At 33.9% G+C, this 19,226-nt stretch overlaps 1 protein-coding gene across 4 annotated transcripts in view; it reads left to right on the forward strand.

The window, feature by feature from the left end:
* The window catches only part of LOC119641234 (transcription factor collier), a 93,967-nt gene extending 80,087 nt beyond the window's left edge, over positions 1–13,880 (forward strand). Inside the window, exons 6-11 of one of the 4 annotated variants that reach the window (XM_038039797.1) lie at positions 4,921–5,002; positions 5,259–5,439; positions 5,697–5,978; positions 6,056–6,200; positions 6,256–6,542; positions 11,838–13,880. In XM_038039797.1, the coding sequence (XP_037895725.1) occupies positions 4,921–5,002; positions 5,259–5,439; positions 5,697–5,978; positions 6,056–6,200; positions 6,256–6,542; positions 11,838–11,944 (1,084 nt within the window). In that variant the 3' untranslated portion in view covers positions 11,945–13,880. Of the gene's footprint in view, positions 1–4,920; positions 5,003–5,258; positions 5,440–5,696; positions 5,979–6,055; positions 6,201–6,255; positions 6,543–8,539; positions 8,992–11,837 lie in introns of those variants that run through there. The other 3 variants (XM_038039800.1, XM_038039796.1, XM_038039798.1) reach the window with 3 other exon arrangements.
* Positions 13,881–19,226: the final 5,346 nt, after the last annotated feature.

The following is a 19,226-nucleotide window of genomic DNA, read 5'->3' on the forward strand; positions in this document are numbered from 1 at the left end:
GATTACGGCTAATTGTCACTACATGACAATTTTCTTTTTTCATGCTTTACTTCTTAAAGGTAGCGTATTAGTTTTGTCATTTCTTCTGTTCTAACTCCGAATACCAGAGAGAATACCAGATTTGAAGTTATCTGACCGCGATTCTGCTTGCAAATCGCTTTATTCAAAAGTAAACCAAAACGAAACTCGAATTAATTAGGGTTCAGGGTTACGTATCCATTCATTTGTTTGTAAGCATGTACTTTCGCTTAGTATTCACAAAAATTCAGATAAAAAGTTAAGCTTATCTGCCAGCTCCTCTTTTTATTCAAATCGATCCCATTTTCTTATAAGCAATTTTTTTTTAAAAATCCTACGATGTTCACTAGATGTTGAGTCATGTATTTAGACCACTTTTACTGTATTATTCTAAGTGCGAAATCGGGGCGTGTGGCGATACGATCAGCAAGGAAAGAGGGGCTTATTTTGCGGCAACTGCCATAACTTCGTTTTGTTTTCAAAATATTTAGGAAAACATCTTCTATTCACATTAAATCTTGTACTTTCATAAGGTATGTAAGAATTTACATATGAGTGAATTTTTTCAGTTTTTTGACACAAATTTAGTCAACGTAACGAGATATTACTTTTAATGCGCACAATTTTTTACTGGTATTTGGAGGGAAGAAACGCAAAGCAAATTATTAGGAAATAGTAGCAACTGCCTGAGCGAAGAGATCAAGGATAATCTCGATTGGCCTACGACATGCAGCCAATTTCGAACAATTACAAGTTAAGCAAGGTAATCCAAACTGCAAATTGGCAAATCTTTGGGCAATGTACGCTTCAAAGTTTTGTTTTTTGTTTATCGTGAACTTGACATCGATGTGAAATGGAGAGAGGGATGGATCGAGGGTCGGTCAGACGGATGGATAGGCGAATGGACAGACGGGAGTATGGATGGATGGACTGACAGATCTTTGATAACTTATTCAATTTTTTTTTTAATTTGATCAGCAAATCAGGGCTGTCTGCTACAAGTAGATCAGAGCTCAGGGCAGATTATAGGTAGCAGAGCGTGGAAAGCACATTCAGACATACGTCAGGTGCATAAATATGAAAAGCGGATTTTTTTCGAAAAAAACGCCTTAAATTTCTACGAATGATAAAACTGCACCTATTGAAGATATGCTCCGCCATTGGTTATATGTTTTTCTCATTTTTGTGGTTATTTTGTCAGAAAAATTCGCTTTCTTTGACGCGAACTAACTTTCTTTACTGTAGCATTATCGATTCATCGTATTCTACTCACTTATTAATCATTTATGCTATATTTACACTTTCTCATATGTCCACATAATGTAAATCTAGCTATAACGCAGTTAAGATAACCGACTTTAGTTATAATCCGCACTAAATGTAACTTTAGTAATGACCTACTTTAGAACAACTATTTTGCTTAAGCTAGCGTAACAATTTATTATATAAGACACTGACCACAGTTCAGCTAAGTCAGAGAGTCAGAATTAAAGTAAAGCTAACAAACGTCAAGTTATCGGACCCATTTATTGCGTTTTCGCTACATTACATCTTCCTAAGAAGAAAAGCGCTACTCAGCCAGTGGCTAACCCGTCCATCGTGCAAAGAGGCGATAGTCGGAAAGAGTAGAATCTGGTGAGTGAGATGCATGGATTAGCACTTCCCAGTAGAGCGCTTTCAACGTATCGCAAATCGATTTTTCGTAGACGGTCGAGCTTTATCATAAGAAAAAATGATTCATTTATACTTAGCTTAACCACCTTCTTACTATATTACGGTTTTTTTTCTTCATATATTTTACGTCGCCGCTACGAATTTTATTTTCCATAATTTACTTAACTGTAGGGCATCCAAACGTTGTCTAAAGCTGGCCTAAGAGCTTCTCTTTTTTTTGCTTTCTATTTTATTATCATAATTACCATTTTTTATTTTTTTTTATTTATATTTGTCTTTGAAGCTGATCATCATTAAACTGATTTATAGAGTTTGAAGATTTTTGCAATTAGGTTTCTCATCTTCATTTTTCACAACCCAACCCTCTCTGCATAACATTTACCATATATAATATATATATATATATATATATATGTGCATATATTCATGCGTATATATATGTAAATAATTTGTTTGGCACTTCATATAATAACCAGTGTATATGGCTGTTGCGCCATACAGTATACAGTTTAATAACAGGGGCGTTTTATCATTACTAGGATGATAACCGTTTTGAATGAGTGGATTCGGATTCTTTTACTATTTAAATTTTTAGCTGGTATTAATGTTTGTGTTGTTTTTTCTTTTTTTCTTTTTTTTTTCATTCTGCTTCTTGCTATTTTTGTTGTTGTTGTCAAACCAGTGTGATATCCTGCTGTGTACTGTATGTTTATCAGTCGGTAGTTAAATGTTAAATGGACCCTTTGGCAAATTCATTTAAACGCGTGAATTCAATTTGTCGCCCTGGGGTTATTGGGTGCGCACTTGATATCGTTAAAACTTTACTTTTCTATGACTTTGTTGCACTTATTGCTTCAGAACGAAACAAACAACAACAACAGTTACGCCGCCACAACAAAAATATGTAAAGTAAATAACTGAGCAGCAGTCGTGTTCCGTTAAAACATGTCGAGTGCCCTTCTTCTAATAAATTATATAAATACATGTCTATGCGTACTTATGTCCCTCTTACAGGGAAATATTAGTCAGTTTGTATTATTGCCTAAAGGCAAACATCTGTTTCATTTGTTTAAGCAACTATGCAATGCGAGAGAGGCAGTTAAGCTACACAAGTATAATGTAATAATTTTTGACATACGAAACCAAAAGAAAAACTAATGAGAGCATAATACTTATAAGCAAATTAAACGTCATCCACCTCCTGCACCAAAAAGGAAATAAAAAGAAATCGATATATGTATTATCGAAAACAAAGTCGGAGAAAGGGCACGTGCTATTTGCGTCCATAGTAGCAACTCGCTTTGGCCGGCAAATCATTAAATCATGAACAAAATGAATGCTTAGTCAAATAAGCAAAAAATGAAGAAAAAATAGTAAGAATAGAAAGCGTGGATGTGGAAAGTATAGAATGGATGCCGATATTACTTGTTAATAGGCAGTCAATGTTCCCTTACTAAGTTTTGTCAAAAAAACCACCAAATCTTGGTGCCAATATACGTATATGTTTATGCAGGGTCACCCAGTTTGTGGTTCCGAAAGTCGACGTGAATAAAACACACTTCCGCTTGAGTTTTGAATCGAACTCCTTTTTCAATACGTTGTCATTTGGAGCGTATTCGTTTTCCTCACTTGGCAAGTAGACGTAGCTGATTAGGGGTCTCGTTTATTATAGAAGTTCTATCTGGTCAATGTAATTCGCGCGTTTTCTATTGATCAAGATTGACATTAGTATACCGACAAGTGTATATCGTAAATATTCGCTTAGCTTGCATTCACACACTCATGCTAATTACGAAGACGATCGATTTTTCTTATTATAGCCATCCGAAGGACGATGAGGAATCAGTCAATCTGTTTCTCTGTCCATCTGTGTAATGTATGTTGTAAATATACTCCCGGCTCGAAAAATGAAGCTCCTTGGTAGAAAAATTGGTAATTTTTGCGCGCACGTTTGCAATGAAAATGGGCCAAATCGGTCGAGCGAAACGCCCGCAGCATTATATAAACATCTTTGTTCTTCAAAAGGAATAAAAAATTGGTTCTTTGCTCGTTACTCGCAAACTATAGGCGATGCTATAGCACCTGTACAAAAATTGAAAATTAACCACGCCTACTCAATATAATACCCTATCAAAATTTAATTTTTTTCAATATGTTTATAAAGCGCAGAAACAAGTTCAAAATCCCCATAAAGCATATATTCTTGGCCAGTTTCAAATTTCGACAGCACCTAAACATGTCCGTCTGCTCCGTCTATCTACGTAGTATTTATAATACACACTCTCCCGTTCACACGAGAATGAAAATATCGCCAGCAAATTTGCAAGAGAGTTTGGAAGTGAGTTGAATTTTGCCTGTAAGGCCCACACGCTTATGCGATAAAACCTTTTGTTTTGAAAATAGAAAAAAATAGCCGCACCCACATGAAAATTTAGTTCCTTCACTTTTGCCGTATTGTAGGATAACAGTGGTGGGTATAAAAGATGTCGGTAGTGGGTACAAAGATATAATTTTTTTACTTGTTTGATGTTGAGTCGGCTTTTATTGTTACCTTTCACAATATATTGGTTGGAGCTCTTCATGTTATTTATGAAACTCAATGCATATGTAGTTGGAAGGTATGCAGTAATTGTTGAAACTTATTGCGGCAACAATGAACCAAGCACATCTTTGATTAGATGACTTCGTGAGTAAAGCTTATTGCCGCTGCGGTATAAAGAAAACACTTTAGATATTTCTAAAGGAATTTTCATTGTTCAAAAGTATCTTTTGGACGCACTTTGTGGACTGTAAGTGCTATTTTTAAACATGAAAATAAAAGGTGATATTTTTGTTTAAAACAATCCTTCATGTTAATTACGCGTTGAAATGCTTTGGGATTTTTGCAATAAAATCTCTTGCTTTGGCTAAGGCTCTTCTTAATAACAAGCGTACAAAAAGATGAGTGACATAAAGCACTGAAAGAAACTCGCTTTTAATATTTTAAGTCACTCTTCACCACCTTAAACATCTTAAAGGCCTTAAATTCGCTCCAATAAGCTCTACATAATCCTGACATGACTTTGTCCGATCTTTGAATTTTTCAATTTCCCTGAAAAAGTTTCTAACAAGCTGATGTTTTTTAAAGAAAATTTAAAAAAAAGTTTTAAAGCTTTAAGCTGAATAATAATATTTTATTCATTATGATTTTTTTTTTTTAACTTCTTGCTTGCTTTTCATTTATTACAGATTTTTCCTGAAATTCTTTTTAAAATGCAACCAAAATTGCTTAAAAAATGCAGGCAACCCAAGGGATATGCGCAGATTTCAGGTAATTTATGCATACAGAACGGACACAAAAAAGTAGAAAAAAAAAAAAATATGGATAAAAAATCACAGAAAAAATAAAAAAAATTATTTTTTGTTTTTTTTTTTTTTTTTTTTTGTTTTTACGGCAGATAAAAACAATTAGAAGCATTTCTTTTTTCTCTCAAAATACGCACACACATCTACGTATATATTAAATGTATGTTTTCTTTTTTTTCGTTCTCCTTTAATCGTTTCATTATTTCCGTATTTAACTACAGGTTGTCATATCCACGCAAGTGAGCGTTGAGGGTCCATTGTTGGCCATTTCGGATAATATGTTCGTGCATAACAATTCAAAGCACGGCCGGAGGGCAAAACGTTTGGATACCACGGAAGGTACAGGCAATAGTTCCCTGTCCATAACGGGACATCCCTTAGCGCCTGACAGTACCTATGATGGTCTGTAAACAAAATTCTATTACTTAATAAAAATTGTTTTGTTGTTGTTTTTTTCTTTAAACATTTTATTTACATTTTTTGTTAAAAAAAAAAAAAAAAAAAAACAAGTAATAAATAATTTTATTTAATTGGAAATAATTGGCAAAATCCCAAATGCGATCCCACCTAACCTTCTGGCCATTTAAGCTCCTTAAATAATGAATTATGTAATTTTAGTTAATTTGTTTGGGACTTTCGGTTTTTTTATATTATTTTAGGTCTATATCCGCCTTTGCCAGTGGCTACACCTTGCATTAAAGCCATATCACCAAGCGAAGGGTGGACGACAGGTGGCGCCACCGTTATTATAGTGGGTGATAATTTCTTTGATGGCCTTCAAGTGGTGTTTGGCACCATGCTGGTATGGAGCGAGTTAATCACTTCTCATGCTATACGAGTTCAAACCCCGCCACGTCATATACCCGGTGTAGTTGAAGTCACCTTATCATATAAGAGTAAACAATTCTGCAAAGGATCACCCGGTCGCTTTGTCTACGTTTGTAAGTTCAAATAAATATATTCCGCGCTTACATTCGCAAATCCTATAATGCATTAATTTTTACTTTGGTTTACGCAGCCCTTAACGAACCGACCATTGATTATGGTTTTCAGCGATTACAAAAGTTAATACCACGTCATCCTGGTGATCCGGAAAAATTACAAAAAGAAATTATTCTAAAAAGAGCAGCTGACTTAGTAGAAGCTTTATATTCAATGCCAAGGTAAGAAATACTTTTAAATTTTTCCCTTCCGTTAACACATTCTTCTGTATATTAGATCGCCTGGTGGCTCGACTGGTTTTAACTCCTACGCCGGCCAGTTGGCTGTGAGTGTACAAGATGGTACCGGCCAATGGACCGAAGATGATTATCAACGGGCACAATCGAGTAGCGTTAGTCCACGCGGTGGCTATTGTAGCAGTGCTTCCACACCCCACAGTTCAGGGGGCTCGTACGGTGCAACTACAACGGCAGTCGCCGCGGCCGCTTCAAATGGCTATGGACCAACACCCAATATGGGCACATTATCATCATCTCCGGGCAGTGTGTTTAATTCAACATCAAGTCAGTATTTTGTTTCAACGTTAAAGAAAAACTTTTTCAGTTGATTTTTGAAAGAGAATTTTTTTAAGTAGAGGTTCTTGAATTTTATTTTTCAATCCACTCTGTTATTAAGAAATAATCGAATATACTCCGCTTTGATAGGCGAAGCCGATAAAAAACAGATTTCTTTAAGGAAAAATAGGTTTTGAGAAATCCCTACGTAGTTCTGCAAGCAAAAGATTTCATCAACGTTATAATCATCAAATAAAAACACTATAGTGAGGCATGGCCCGCCGTTAAATGCCATACCACACCATATACGACTGCGTAGTTATTGATAAAGTGTTGTGTGCAGCGGCGTGCAAAAAGTGGTCAGATCCTGGTAATTTTCAATAGCGTTTTTCATTGGGCCAAAATGTGTCGATGCACTGACAGTTTTATCGAAATATCTCCAAAATTCCAATCTGTAGGTTGAAGAAAAGAAAACAACGCGGACAGGCGAACGACGAAACTTATAATAAATAAAGGGTCTATCTGAAGTCCTTCCGGATGTTCCATAGATCCGCAAAAACTTACATAATAAACAAAGAGATATGCAAAACGTTGACTTCATTTAAAGCACAAAAAAGTGGTCATGCTTAGATGATTTTGAATAGATCAGTATAATGAAAGATGGATCTATATTAAAACTATCTGGGCGTTGCATACATCCCCACAAACTTGATGGACACTGTACCACAAGTGATGTAGGGCACGATTAACGGCAGGGCGTAGGGATCGGATACATTTGTCTTTTGGACCCTAGCATATATGGGTTATCATAAACGGCAAGCTCTTATGTGGGGGGAAAGTCTAATTTTTATAATCGATGATGGAAATGGAAAGATAAGAAAATCTTCACTAAATAAATTTAATTTGCTAAATTTTTGTCACGCCCTGTGAAGTTTTGGGCATCCTCCAATACGCGGTCTTTCAAAGAAGGTGTATCTTTGCATGAAAGTATGTGTTCTGGTAAGGTCGGCCTTGACCCAATATAATATTGTTATATGTGAAACGGCTTACAAGGGCCTAAAAATTGTTGACAACTCTATTCACCATAAGTAGATCAATATCATTAGTAATTATATTAACGCATTAAACTGTTATACACATGCGGTTGGAAGTACTCCTTAAATGCTTTCATAGCGTTCTTACTGATATTCTCCTATGGAATGAAAAAGGGTAAAGCGACGAGAGCTTCGGAACGTTACGCGGACGTTACATTAGCCAGCTAATGTGGCCGAACGCAGCTGTACTTTTTCTAGTTTCCGGAAACAAATTTTCACCTTGAAGAAGAATTTTTCAGTCCATTCTATAAGAACAAATATAAAAAAAAATTCGTCGAAGGAGCCGAAAAAAAAAGTGGACTCAAAGCTGCGTCATGCGTTTGATATGACCACACTTATTGTGAGAGCTATCCATTCAATTAATTTTCGGGCGAATATTCTTTAATTTGAAGTAGAAATTACGACAATATTAAAAGAAAAAGTTGATGAAGCATAAATAAAGTGAGCGAAATTTAGAAATGAGAGAACCACTGCTTCTTAGAAAAGTCATAGAAGCCATCTACCTCTTCAATACTTTAAATGATTTGAATTTTTTTTTTTTTTTTTAATCTTTTAATTATACTTTATTTATATTTTATATAAATATATATATATATATACATATATATATATGTATTTTAAATAGCTTTTTTTCCCCAAAGTTTTAATCTGATATCATTTTTTTTATGTTTTGTTTTTATGAATTTGTTTAAATTTTTATTTTTTAAAAAACATTTTAATATAATTTTACACTTTTCACATGTTAAACATGATCTACACATTATATCAAAATAAAAAAAAAAATTGTCACAAAAAAAAATCATAATAATAATAAACAAAACAAAATCAAAAAAAAAAAATAAGTAAATAAAAAAAACACAATGAAAACAAATCAATGCTCAGCTAGTGCCTTTTCGCCATTAATTTCAACAGTGTCCACAACCTGGCATCAGGCTTTGGTTCAGCATCATCATACGCATCCTCATCACTATCATCATCATCACCAACCCTGGCATAATCCTGCAGCCGCAGCTACTGCAGCCGTTTAAATATTAAATAAAATAAAAAACACAAAGAAACGAGAAAACAGCAGAGCGTAGTTTAAATTTGCAACCGAAATAATAGATAGATCAGCCAGTACATGAGCTGCAGCTAAACGTAATAATAAATTGCTGCAGAAAACAAATGGCGGAGGAAGTAAAACAGCAACCAGTATGATAAAAAGCGCTAAAAATCGAAAACTATATGCACAAGTAACTCGGAGAGAGCTATTTAAAAAAAACAAAAAAAAAAGAAAAAAAGAAGATGTAAGAAAGAAAAACAATAAAATCGAACGACCAGCAGAATCACTACATTTAAGAGAAATAATAAAAGTGATAAAAACCTTTGCATATGCATATGTGTATGTATGTGTATATAAATATACGTATACACATATATATATATATATATATATATATAAACATTCACCAGCTCTGCCATCTAAAACCAGGCGCCAGTGACCGTAAACACTTTACACCACTAAACGGTACTTTGTTACTTTTTTTATAAATTATTTTCCAACAAATCTGATTTTTTTTTCTTTTTCTTATTTTTTTTTGGTTTTTCATTTTCATTCAGATTTTGTTTTCTTTATTATTTTCTGTGTGTTTTTTTTAAAATAGCAAAAAAAAATTCTATGCTTGTAATTAATTTTAATAGTTGTTGTTTTTTTTTTTTTTGTTCTTTTTAATTTATTCAATTTTTGCTAAATTTTTTGTACATCTTTTTTCTTTCGGTACAAAATTCAATTATCGTATATGCCTGTCAATGTGAAATTGTATTCATTTATTTGAACTAAACAAATATTTTTGCCCCGCCACCGTACTGTATAGGTATGCTAAGATAGTCATTCGGTTTGTAGACATCAGATATAAGTCTTAGAGATACATAGACTTGACATACGACACCCTTACCTACCTACCTTTTGATAATAACTATATGTGTACTATCACATAATAATATCTATATGTGTACTATCATATATGCGGACTATCACATAACCTGCGGATTTTTAGGTAAATGAAGATAACAAGATAGATATGCCACACCCACAAAAGCGGACCTTTAAAGATCCACCTCTTGGCTAAAATTTCATAACTTTACTATCAATGCCTTAAAATGTACAGCAGATGTCGCTCCAGTTGATCCACACTCTGTTAGAACGTCAGACATTTTTGGACTCAAAGACGATTTGATCCTAAAACTATTCCTCTTCCCCCACCTGCTATTAAAATGTGCAAAAAAGGAAAAACTTTAATAGAAGTTTCTATCACTTGTTAAAGAGTTCTTGCCTTTCTGCGCATCTGTTTACCCGTTCGCCCGCCGGCGACTCCTAAAGCCTCCAGCAAGAAATTTGTATTTCTTCAACGCGATTGCTAAACTCTAAATGGGAGACCGAGACATTGACGCGATGATTTAGCGGAGAAAGGTTGCCCATTATTTCGATTGTAACTAATTTTTCGCTTGGATCAGAGTAAGCAGGACTTCAAACTTCCTTATTGAAGCCAAAGCTCGCACAATTCTCTTACTATTCACTTTCAGCACGTTACTTCGGACATACTACGCATTCGAACGATTTCGATAGGCCCACTATATATTTATTGGAACTTCAAAATGTATCGCACAGGATTTGGAAACCTATGGAATTTTTTCACATCCGTCTGCTGTTGAAACGCTGAGCATCTTAAATATCTTAGATAGTGAACAAATAAATAACTTAGATCTACTCAGAGTAATGCATAAGCTTTGCAAATATTTCAAGATCGGGACCCTTAGGCTGAACACAAAAAACGTGGACAGACAAACAAGAAAACGGGCAAGCTGGACTTGATTCAGAAAACGAGTAACAGAAAGTGGAACTGTCTTAAGTACTTGTGGGTTTTACATATTGCATAGAAGCGCAAAAACTTAACCGACCCTACACCATAAATCACAAATGGAGCTTGAAATCAGAGCCTTCATCTGTTCCTTTGTGTGATGTGATATTAGGTCCCCCAGGATGAAACTTGTAACAAAAAGGGCTAAGTTTGCTGATGACTTATTTATGTAGAAAATTATTTTATTATCAAAATCTGCGCCCATATTGTCTACACACTGTTGCCATTTAAACAGCGACTTCTTCAGGGCGCTGGTATAAAACCCGGTCGGGCGAGATTCTATGAATTCCTGGAAGACCAGTTTTACTGCATTATCGGAATCGAAATTTTTCCCAAATTGCGACCTGAGGAGTGAGGAGGAGGATGATGAACAAGCTTTCCTTGAATTCTTGTAACTTTGCCAAGGCCATTTGCTCAATGCGTGGTCTGGCGTTATCTTGCAATAAGATAGGAGTCGATCTGTGGGCCAATCTGAACTGTTTTCCTTTAAGCATAATTTCGCCTTGTGGGTTACGGTGTATGTTTCTGTTGGGATCGATGCGCCCGGTTTCATAAAATCAACAATGAACAATACCTGCGCTAGACCACTTTGGAGTATGTTTTGGTGATTCATCACTGCGCTGTACCTTTGTGGTTGTCATTAATGAACCCATTGCTCATCACAAATGATTACTTGATTCCGGGCGACCGCGTGACTTATTTGTAAGATCAAAGTTATCGATGCGAATTTATACTGGAACCAGATACACTATTAATATTCGCGCGGTCTGCGATGCCGCAGTCCCACGTAGGAACTCGTACTTCACGACAGTACAAATCTCCGACCAATCGGAGTTGATAATCTTTTTTAGAGATTGGAATAATTTGCTTCCACGGGCAACACGTGTAACTTCCGAACAAAACAAACAGAACGACAAAATATTAAGCCATTGGACGATAACAAGCTGTCAAAGTTGGTTGGCAAAACTGTAAACTACAAGTTACAGCCTTGACGACCTGGCGGAACGGTCACTCGTGCGACGAATATTTTAAGTTTGTTGAATTTCCCGCAGGTACTTCGATTCAAACGACTATCTCCAAAAAGAGACATAGTAACCTTCAATGCTTTAGTTACTGCTTTTCAAATTGTTCGGTGAAAAAAGTCTGCTTGAAATTTTCGTAAATATGGATATACATGTATAGGTTTGAACTGATGGTGGCGGGTAACTAAAATTCATCCTGAAATAATTCTAATTTTCTTACTTACACAGATTTTGATTTATTCCTTTTTAAGATTAAAAATGATTTTCTTCTTTATATTATTATTATTGCAGGAGTTAGCAGCCTAAGCTTTAATCCGTTCACTCTGCCCACTTGTAATACACAAGGTTATAGCAGCAGCAACAGCGTTAGCAGTCAATTGGTTACATCAACAAAATAATATTATTATTAAATTGGTAAACTTTTATACACAAAAAATTTTTTTTTCTCAATAATTGAAAAATTTTGTGTAATATTTGCGCTATAAGATCTTGCAAAAAGTTTGCCAAATTTTCTTCCCCCATACGTAAGTATACCGGTTAATAATGAAAATTTCAAAAGAAACCTTAAAAATCGTTTTGTGCAAACCTTTTGGCAAAATTTTTGTACCTTTCCATATGACTTGTGGAAGTCGTTCCAACGGAATCTCTTTACTCAGCTGCTTAGGTTTTAATTATCACATTTTTTTTTAATTAAGTTAGTGAACCAAGACTTGAACGATTGGAAAATAACGATCAATTTAATATCACTTCTATCCTGAGATAACTTAAGGTTAAAAAAGAAAAAATACTTTCCAATTAATTTGGTCAGCTTTAGAACAGATTCAGGCAGATGAAGGCAGTTGTAATCAGATTTTTCCCCGCTTCATTACCAGCATTCTATGATAAATAAGTCAACGTATGTAAATGATCACGTCATCTTTAACTATCAGAATGAGTTTTAAGTGTAAATTTTTAAAAATAATTTCTTTTCTTGCTTATGAACTTTTGACATTGAAGTTAAGAAGAATTAAAATCAATGTTAATTAAACTCTAAATATATCTGAACAATTAATAACAGTCAAATTAAACGGATCTGATTTTTCTGAAAAATAGCTAAACTTCACAACAATGCCATGAAATAAGAAAAAATGAGCGACATTGATTTCTTTATCTAAGGGTCATTTCAATAAAAACTTAACTGTCAGTTAATAGCAAATCTGTTCCCCTGTAACTGCTCTAACTGCTATTGAAATTTAACTGTTTTCTTCCAGTTATCTATCGCTTGGCTGATAAAGCAACCGTGGGTTGAATAATATGTAATACGGCAGTCATTCACAATAAGTGAAAAAATTCAATAACAACGATCTAACTAACACTTACGAAAATCATAATTATTGATGAGAAAAGTAGTTAATTAATTAAACTTGTAGTTAAGAGCGCTTATACGCCTTCGGTTCAAGTTAGAACACTGAAATATAACGTATTTCTCACACAATGTTAAGTAAAGGCAAAAAGACACTAAAACCCAATTTCATATCTCTAGCTGATCTTAGCTCTTCTAATAAATAGCATATTTTCAGGAGACATCAATGGAAAGAGCAAAAGTATGTAGAATTAGTTTCTTGGCTTAGATAAAAAAAAAACGGTTTTCTTCAGAGATGTTATAAAAATGAAAAATTCAAATTTTCATACTTGACATGTTTTAACTGTGCGATATACTCGCACACTCGTCAAACATAGAGCATGTGTAATATAAGATTAGATAGACTTAGAAGAGACTTGACAAAATGACAAAATTATTTTCTAAAATACATTATTTTGAATGAAAAAATTTGGTGAGGAAATCCGACGAGGACGACTGGAATCGATCATGACGTATATATTCGTTATACATAATTAAGTGGTTGGCTAAGCATATCGTTAAGTTTTCAACAAATGTTCAAAAGATAAAAGCTGGCCAGTTAGTGCGTGCGGATCAGTGTACTCTTACGAGGATACGACACATGTATCTTAACACACATAGTTGCAAATAAATTTTCATTATTAATCGATAGGCTTACTACGAATTGGCCAAAAATACCTAAAACACTGTGCAATGCTTTATAAAATAGCGTATATGTATGCGTATGTATATGTATACGTATTTAATACCTAATATATATATAAATATTGTACAGATTTACTTTACTTCTGATCTTCAACTCATTGAGCGTAGAAGTCTGAAAGTCTTCTTGATATTATCGCCTGAAAATATTTCACACGACAAATTAATTTAAAAGATTTTCACATACGAATGATTTTCATCATTCACAAAAATATGTATACGAACAATGAAAGCAAAAATTCACACGTGCATACATAGCATGCGTACATATGTACATATATATTATGTATATAGATGATTAAAATTCATAACCCATTATATTATATATTATTAAAAAAATTTGCATAGAAGCATAATTTCAAAGCATATCAAACAAAAGATTATTAGAAAGAAATAAATAAATAAACAAATTTATAAAAAAAAATAAAAATGTAAACGCAATTTTTAAAGTCTTGAATTCTTAATAATATAAAATAAGAGAACAATTTTTCAAAAAATAATATTTACAACTCTATCATGTTTTAATATTTATATTGTATATATACATATATTATATATATATATATATATATATATAATATATTTATAAAATTAGCTAAGAAAAAATATCAAACAAATCGATTATTTAAATATATAAATAATTACAATTTGTACATTTAAAGAGAATGGATTAGGTTATGTAAACATGTCTGCTTTTCTAACAAAGGGTTTTTTATCAATAACTTTTATGCTAACAATTTTCGATTATGTTTTCATTTCATTTCAATATAAGAAAATTATATAAATTCTGTGTCCTCGCAAAAATATACATATATGTATATATATGTATATGAAATGAAATTAGAGAAAAATTTAGAAAAAAAAAAAGGCGAGAGGACATTGATTTATCAAACTTGTCAAATGCTTGTAACCTGTAAAAATATCCATTAGAGAAGTTACGCAAGATATGTATTCTTGGTGCGCAGGCAAAGCCGTGTTGAGCCAGTCGAGTCTGTCTGTTTGTTTGAAATCTTGTCGAGAAGAGCAAAGATATTCTCAAATTTGCCTTCTTATCCCTTTCATAAGTCCTCAGGCCACATAAGCGACAAAAAAGGAAATTTCTTTCATTTTAGTTTTGTCTTCAACTCGTAAGTTCGAAGAGCCAATTGTTTGTCCATTAAGGGCCGTTTCCAATGAAAATTAAACTGACGGTTAGATACATTTATCGTCCGCCTAAGAGAAAATGCATTTTCCGAACATCCAGTTATACTCTTACCGCTTTACTTAAATTGAACCAAGAGATTCCTTCCGGTTACCTGCCAACTGTTAAAAGAGTTGATAAAGACAATCATATGATTAACAAAATGAAACCGGAAAACTTTCCAAGGTTCACTATGAAAATCAATTAGGTACACTGAGCTCTACAGATATATTGCATTCTAAGCAATTCGCAGCTTTCTCCAATGATACCTATTATAATTTCCTCCGCCAAAATAATCTTATACTCCTTTCACAACACGAACAGAAGTCAACCACAAACAAACAATCTGTCTTTTACTCGACTGAAAGTTTATTTAAAATACACTGAGAATGGCGGTAGGAAAGGAGTGCGTGGCTACGTAACATTCAATTGGTATAATCATCTACAAAGTGCTGCCAAGGCCTATAAAATTACGAGGGGTTACGTGCAATACTATGAAATGTCGAAGAAATGAATCTTCGCAATCAAATATCGTACATCAATCGGTATAGGATATATACATAAATAGTCAACATCTCGTCTTCCAAATTCCAAAAGCCACTGTCAAGCTCCAGACGGTTACAGAATATATATGTAATGCAGTTGCGAAAATAAAAACTTTCATCATTTCCTAAAATTGCATCACTTTTTTTATAATTTATTACTATTTTTTAGTAAACAACAACATGCAGAGTGCTTTTGCTTGGGTACGCCCCACTTGCCTGCGAAAATATATATTTGGATAAAATAGTATCGAAACGAAAATTTATGACAGAATAAAAGCCAAGTTTGCAAATCAAAAATAAAGTAAACATAATATCAAAATAATAAAATTTTTTAAATTGTAAAAAAAAAAGAATTAAATAGTAATAGTTATTAAAATAGAAGAATTTTATTCGCTTAAGAGCGAATCATTTATGCCCACTATTCCTTGGTAACTGGAAGACATTTCGGTGAAACGTGATTTTCCTTAGTAAGGATATGAAAACAGAAAAGATATAAATACTTAATTTAATATTGTGGAGACTACCCAATACATATGCAATTCTATAAGTTATTAAATCTGTTCGATGCAGAAGGACTTCAGTTCAAGTCAAGTTTTTAGTTCATGAACACGAAAGTAGTCATGCTAATCTCAAAGAGAAAACATCCGCTTGTCTGTATGTTTTACGAAAGTGATGTCAAATTAAAAATAGCAATTCTATTTTTTCTTCTTCTTCTTCAACGTTGCAACAACCTTACCACTAAATATTGACAGGCTTATGAAAGCTTAACCTATTTAAGCCTTGCCCAACAACTTAACGTTGCTCGTCGCTTTGTGTCGATTGCAACCGCTTGCTAACTAATTTCAGTTTTCGTTTGACCCGGCCCAAGGAATTGTCGATTTTCATGAAATCTTGCCTATTTTGATATCGAAGCTATTATGGGCACACTCGACGGAGCATCCAAGAGCTGGATATGATCCTTGTCTATTGCAATCCCTCCCTATTTTGCCATACTCACCAAAAAATTGGTCAGTTAGATGCTCAAGTCTTTTCTACGCGAATCTTCCAGATGACTATGAGTTCGCCGCAACTAACTTTGGAATAACTTTGACAAATTGATCAGTTAATTAATCAGTTCCCATTATAGAAGACATAATCGTGTCGTGTCGTTGCTTACCCCGGATTGATCGAGCCGGCCGATTCAAACAGCAATACACTAGATATTTGCATCTATTTTGATCAGCGACATCGGATCTGATGAGAACACTAAAGTGACACAAGTATCAATACGCGCAACGGTTAAATTCGGTGATGTTGATTTTTCTGTGCATAAAATAACACTTCATTCCATTCAGCATTATTGAGTTATTCAGTGCATACAGACGCTAATCAGGGATCACTCGAAATTGCGTTTTCGACATTCGTTGCTTTTGTTTTTGATTTGAAGAAATCTGCTACCGTAGCCCATCAAACACTTATAGCGAAGCTTATAGCGAAGCTGCTTCAAAGAACGGGCTGAAGGATCCAAAAAGGTCGAGGACAATGACTGCAAAATTTATTGAATGAAAACCCAAAGCGTCAAACCCTCAAATAACTTTCGGACCCTTTAGCAATTAATAAATCGACTGTTTTCAGACTTTTAGATGCGTTGGGAAAGGTCCAAAATGAGCGAGCATGGCTACCGTACGACTCGACTGAAGATGCCATAGCAAGCCGTTTGAATATCATGGTTCCATTGCTTGCCGGACAAAATAACGCCGAAAAAATTTTCTTTGTCGTATTGTGACTGGCATGGAAAAGTGTATCTACTGCGACAACCTGCCATCCACGACCACTCTGCAATGGAATACTCCCGGCCATAAAGGTTTGCAGAGCGTAAGGTGTAGCCTACTATTTCGACTATTACTAAAAGCGATGCGGTTGTCCATCAAAGTCAAACGAACAAATTGAACGACATTTTACTACAAAAGAGAGCAGCAATAGCGGTTAACGGTCGCAAAGTCATCCTCTTGCACAATAAAAGTCGGTAAAGCGCTGCAAAAGCTCTCAAACTACAAACGCTGATACACTGTTGGAGCTCGAATGGGAAGTTCTTCGCCAACCAGTGTGCTTACCGGAAATGTTGGCTTCTGATAACCACTTGTCCAGATTGGTACAGCTGGCCAGACTGTTTAGCTGGCAAATAGTTTCGAAGTTCTGAAGAAGTGTGAAAATGAGTCGAAGGGTGGATCGCTGACAAACTAATATCGTTTCGTATTTCGACACGGTGCGGTCATGTTGCCAGAACGATGAGAAAAGTGTGGAAAATATTTCGACTAATACGTAGAGATTGTTCTCGATAAATATATTTTTCAAGTGAAAAAAATGATCAGAATACATGCAAGCATAATACATTTAGATTTTCATATATTTACGCATTCAAAAGTCCATTTATATCCCGCATAGGTATGAACTCGTAATGAGGTAAATTGTTTGATATGCTGTCTCGTCATAAAATCCAAAAAGCTTTTCTATCAAGCTGGTCTTCGTCTCGGTGTTTCTCTATCAATCTTCGTCGCCAGTGTGCTATTAAAAATGACTTCTCTCCTACGCTTCTCCTAGAGCAAAGTGACATAACTGAAACTCCTTACACCGCCAATGAGCATAACTTGCTTTGTCAGCGTAGGCCTTTAGAAGATTGCATCAATAACTGTTGCATATATACCTGTTGATCTTAAGTAAGTAACCGGCTTAACCTATGGTTGGTGGGTATAATTGTGTTGAATAAATTTACAAAAATTAATATATACAAAAAAAAAAAAAAAACAAAAATGCATATCTCTTTAAAATAAATATTAATAATAATTGCCGTTAACAATTTTATACAAAACTTAAATATTTACTTACTACAGTTTCACACAAAAGCATTCACATATCAAAAACTTAGTTTGGCAGTTTTTTTGATGTGCCGTTGCATTAGCAACTACTCTTACATATGTTCGCGTTTGCATTTGTATATAACGAATCATTTAATAATGTTAATTAGTTTAAGTTGAGCAACATATATTAAATAATTGTTGATTATTTAAACACTTTAGCTTCTCATTTGATAATCGATTGTTTAAAAGAATAAAAATAAATGTGAAGAATGTAAAGGCTTTGAATTTTTGTAAACTATTTATTTACACACACCCATATTAAACACATTTTTCAATAAAGTTAATTTAAATAAAATTGAAGCAAAAAAAAAAAAAACATCAATTTATAATAATTTTAGATTTTTATTATAAAAATATAACATAAACATATATTTATTAAAAAAAAATAATAATAAGAATAACAATAATAATAATATGATAATTGAAATGAAATAAATATAAAATCGATAAATTTTACGATATTTCCAATAAAAAGAAATGAAACAAAAATTATATAATAAAAATATTATGAGAAATGATTAACAAAAGTGAATTCAGTCATTTTTTTGGATTTGCATAGATTTTCGGCACAGTTTTGCGGATAATAATAATAACAATAATAATTTTATTCATGAACATGAACCGAACTATACAACCGAACTATTTATCCTTTTCGATATTGAGTCTGATTTGCTTTCATAGATGAGACACCGAGTAAGAAACCTCTGCGATATTAAATAAGTCAAACAAGTCTCAAATTAACGGTCACAAGAAAGCACAACGCAAATGTGTTTTCTAGTTACAATACAGTCGCATCACCCGTATCCGATGATGGTGTTCCGCATCAATAGTCAAAATGAAATTTTTCAGCATCAATTTCGTTGGCAAGAGAAGATCACTAGGCCACGAAAAGTCAAAAAGAAGAAGTTGCTGGCTTGTGCTATGTGATGTATGAAGTCGTTCTATCTCAGAATTCGATTTCAATCGTCCACTTGA

The sequence above is a fragment of the Glossina fuscipes genome, unplaced genomic scaffold (genome assembly GCF_014805625.2).
Source record: "Glossina fuscipes isolate IAEA_lab_2018 unplaced genomic scaffold, Yale_Gfus_2 147, whole genome shotgun sequence".
Lineage (NCBI taxonomy): Eukaryota > Metazoa > Arthropoda > Insecta > Diptera > Glossinidae > Glossina > Glossina fuscipes.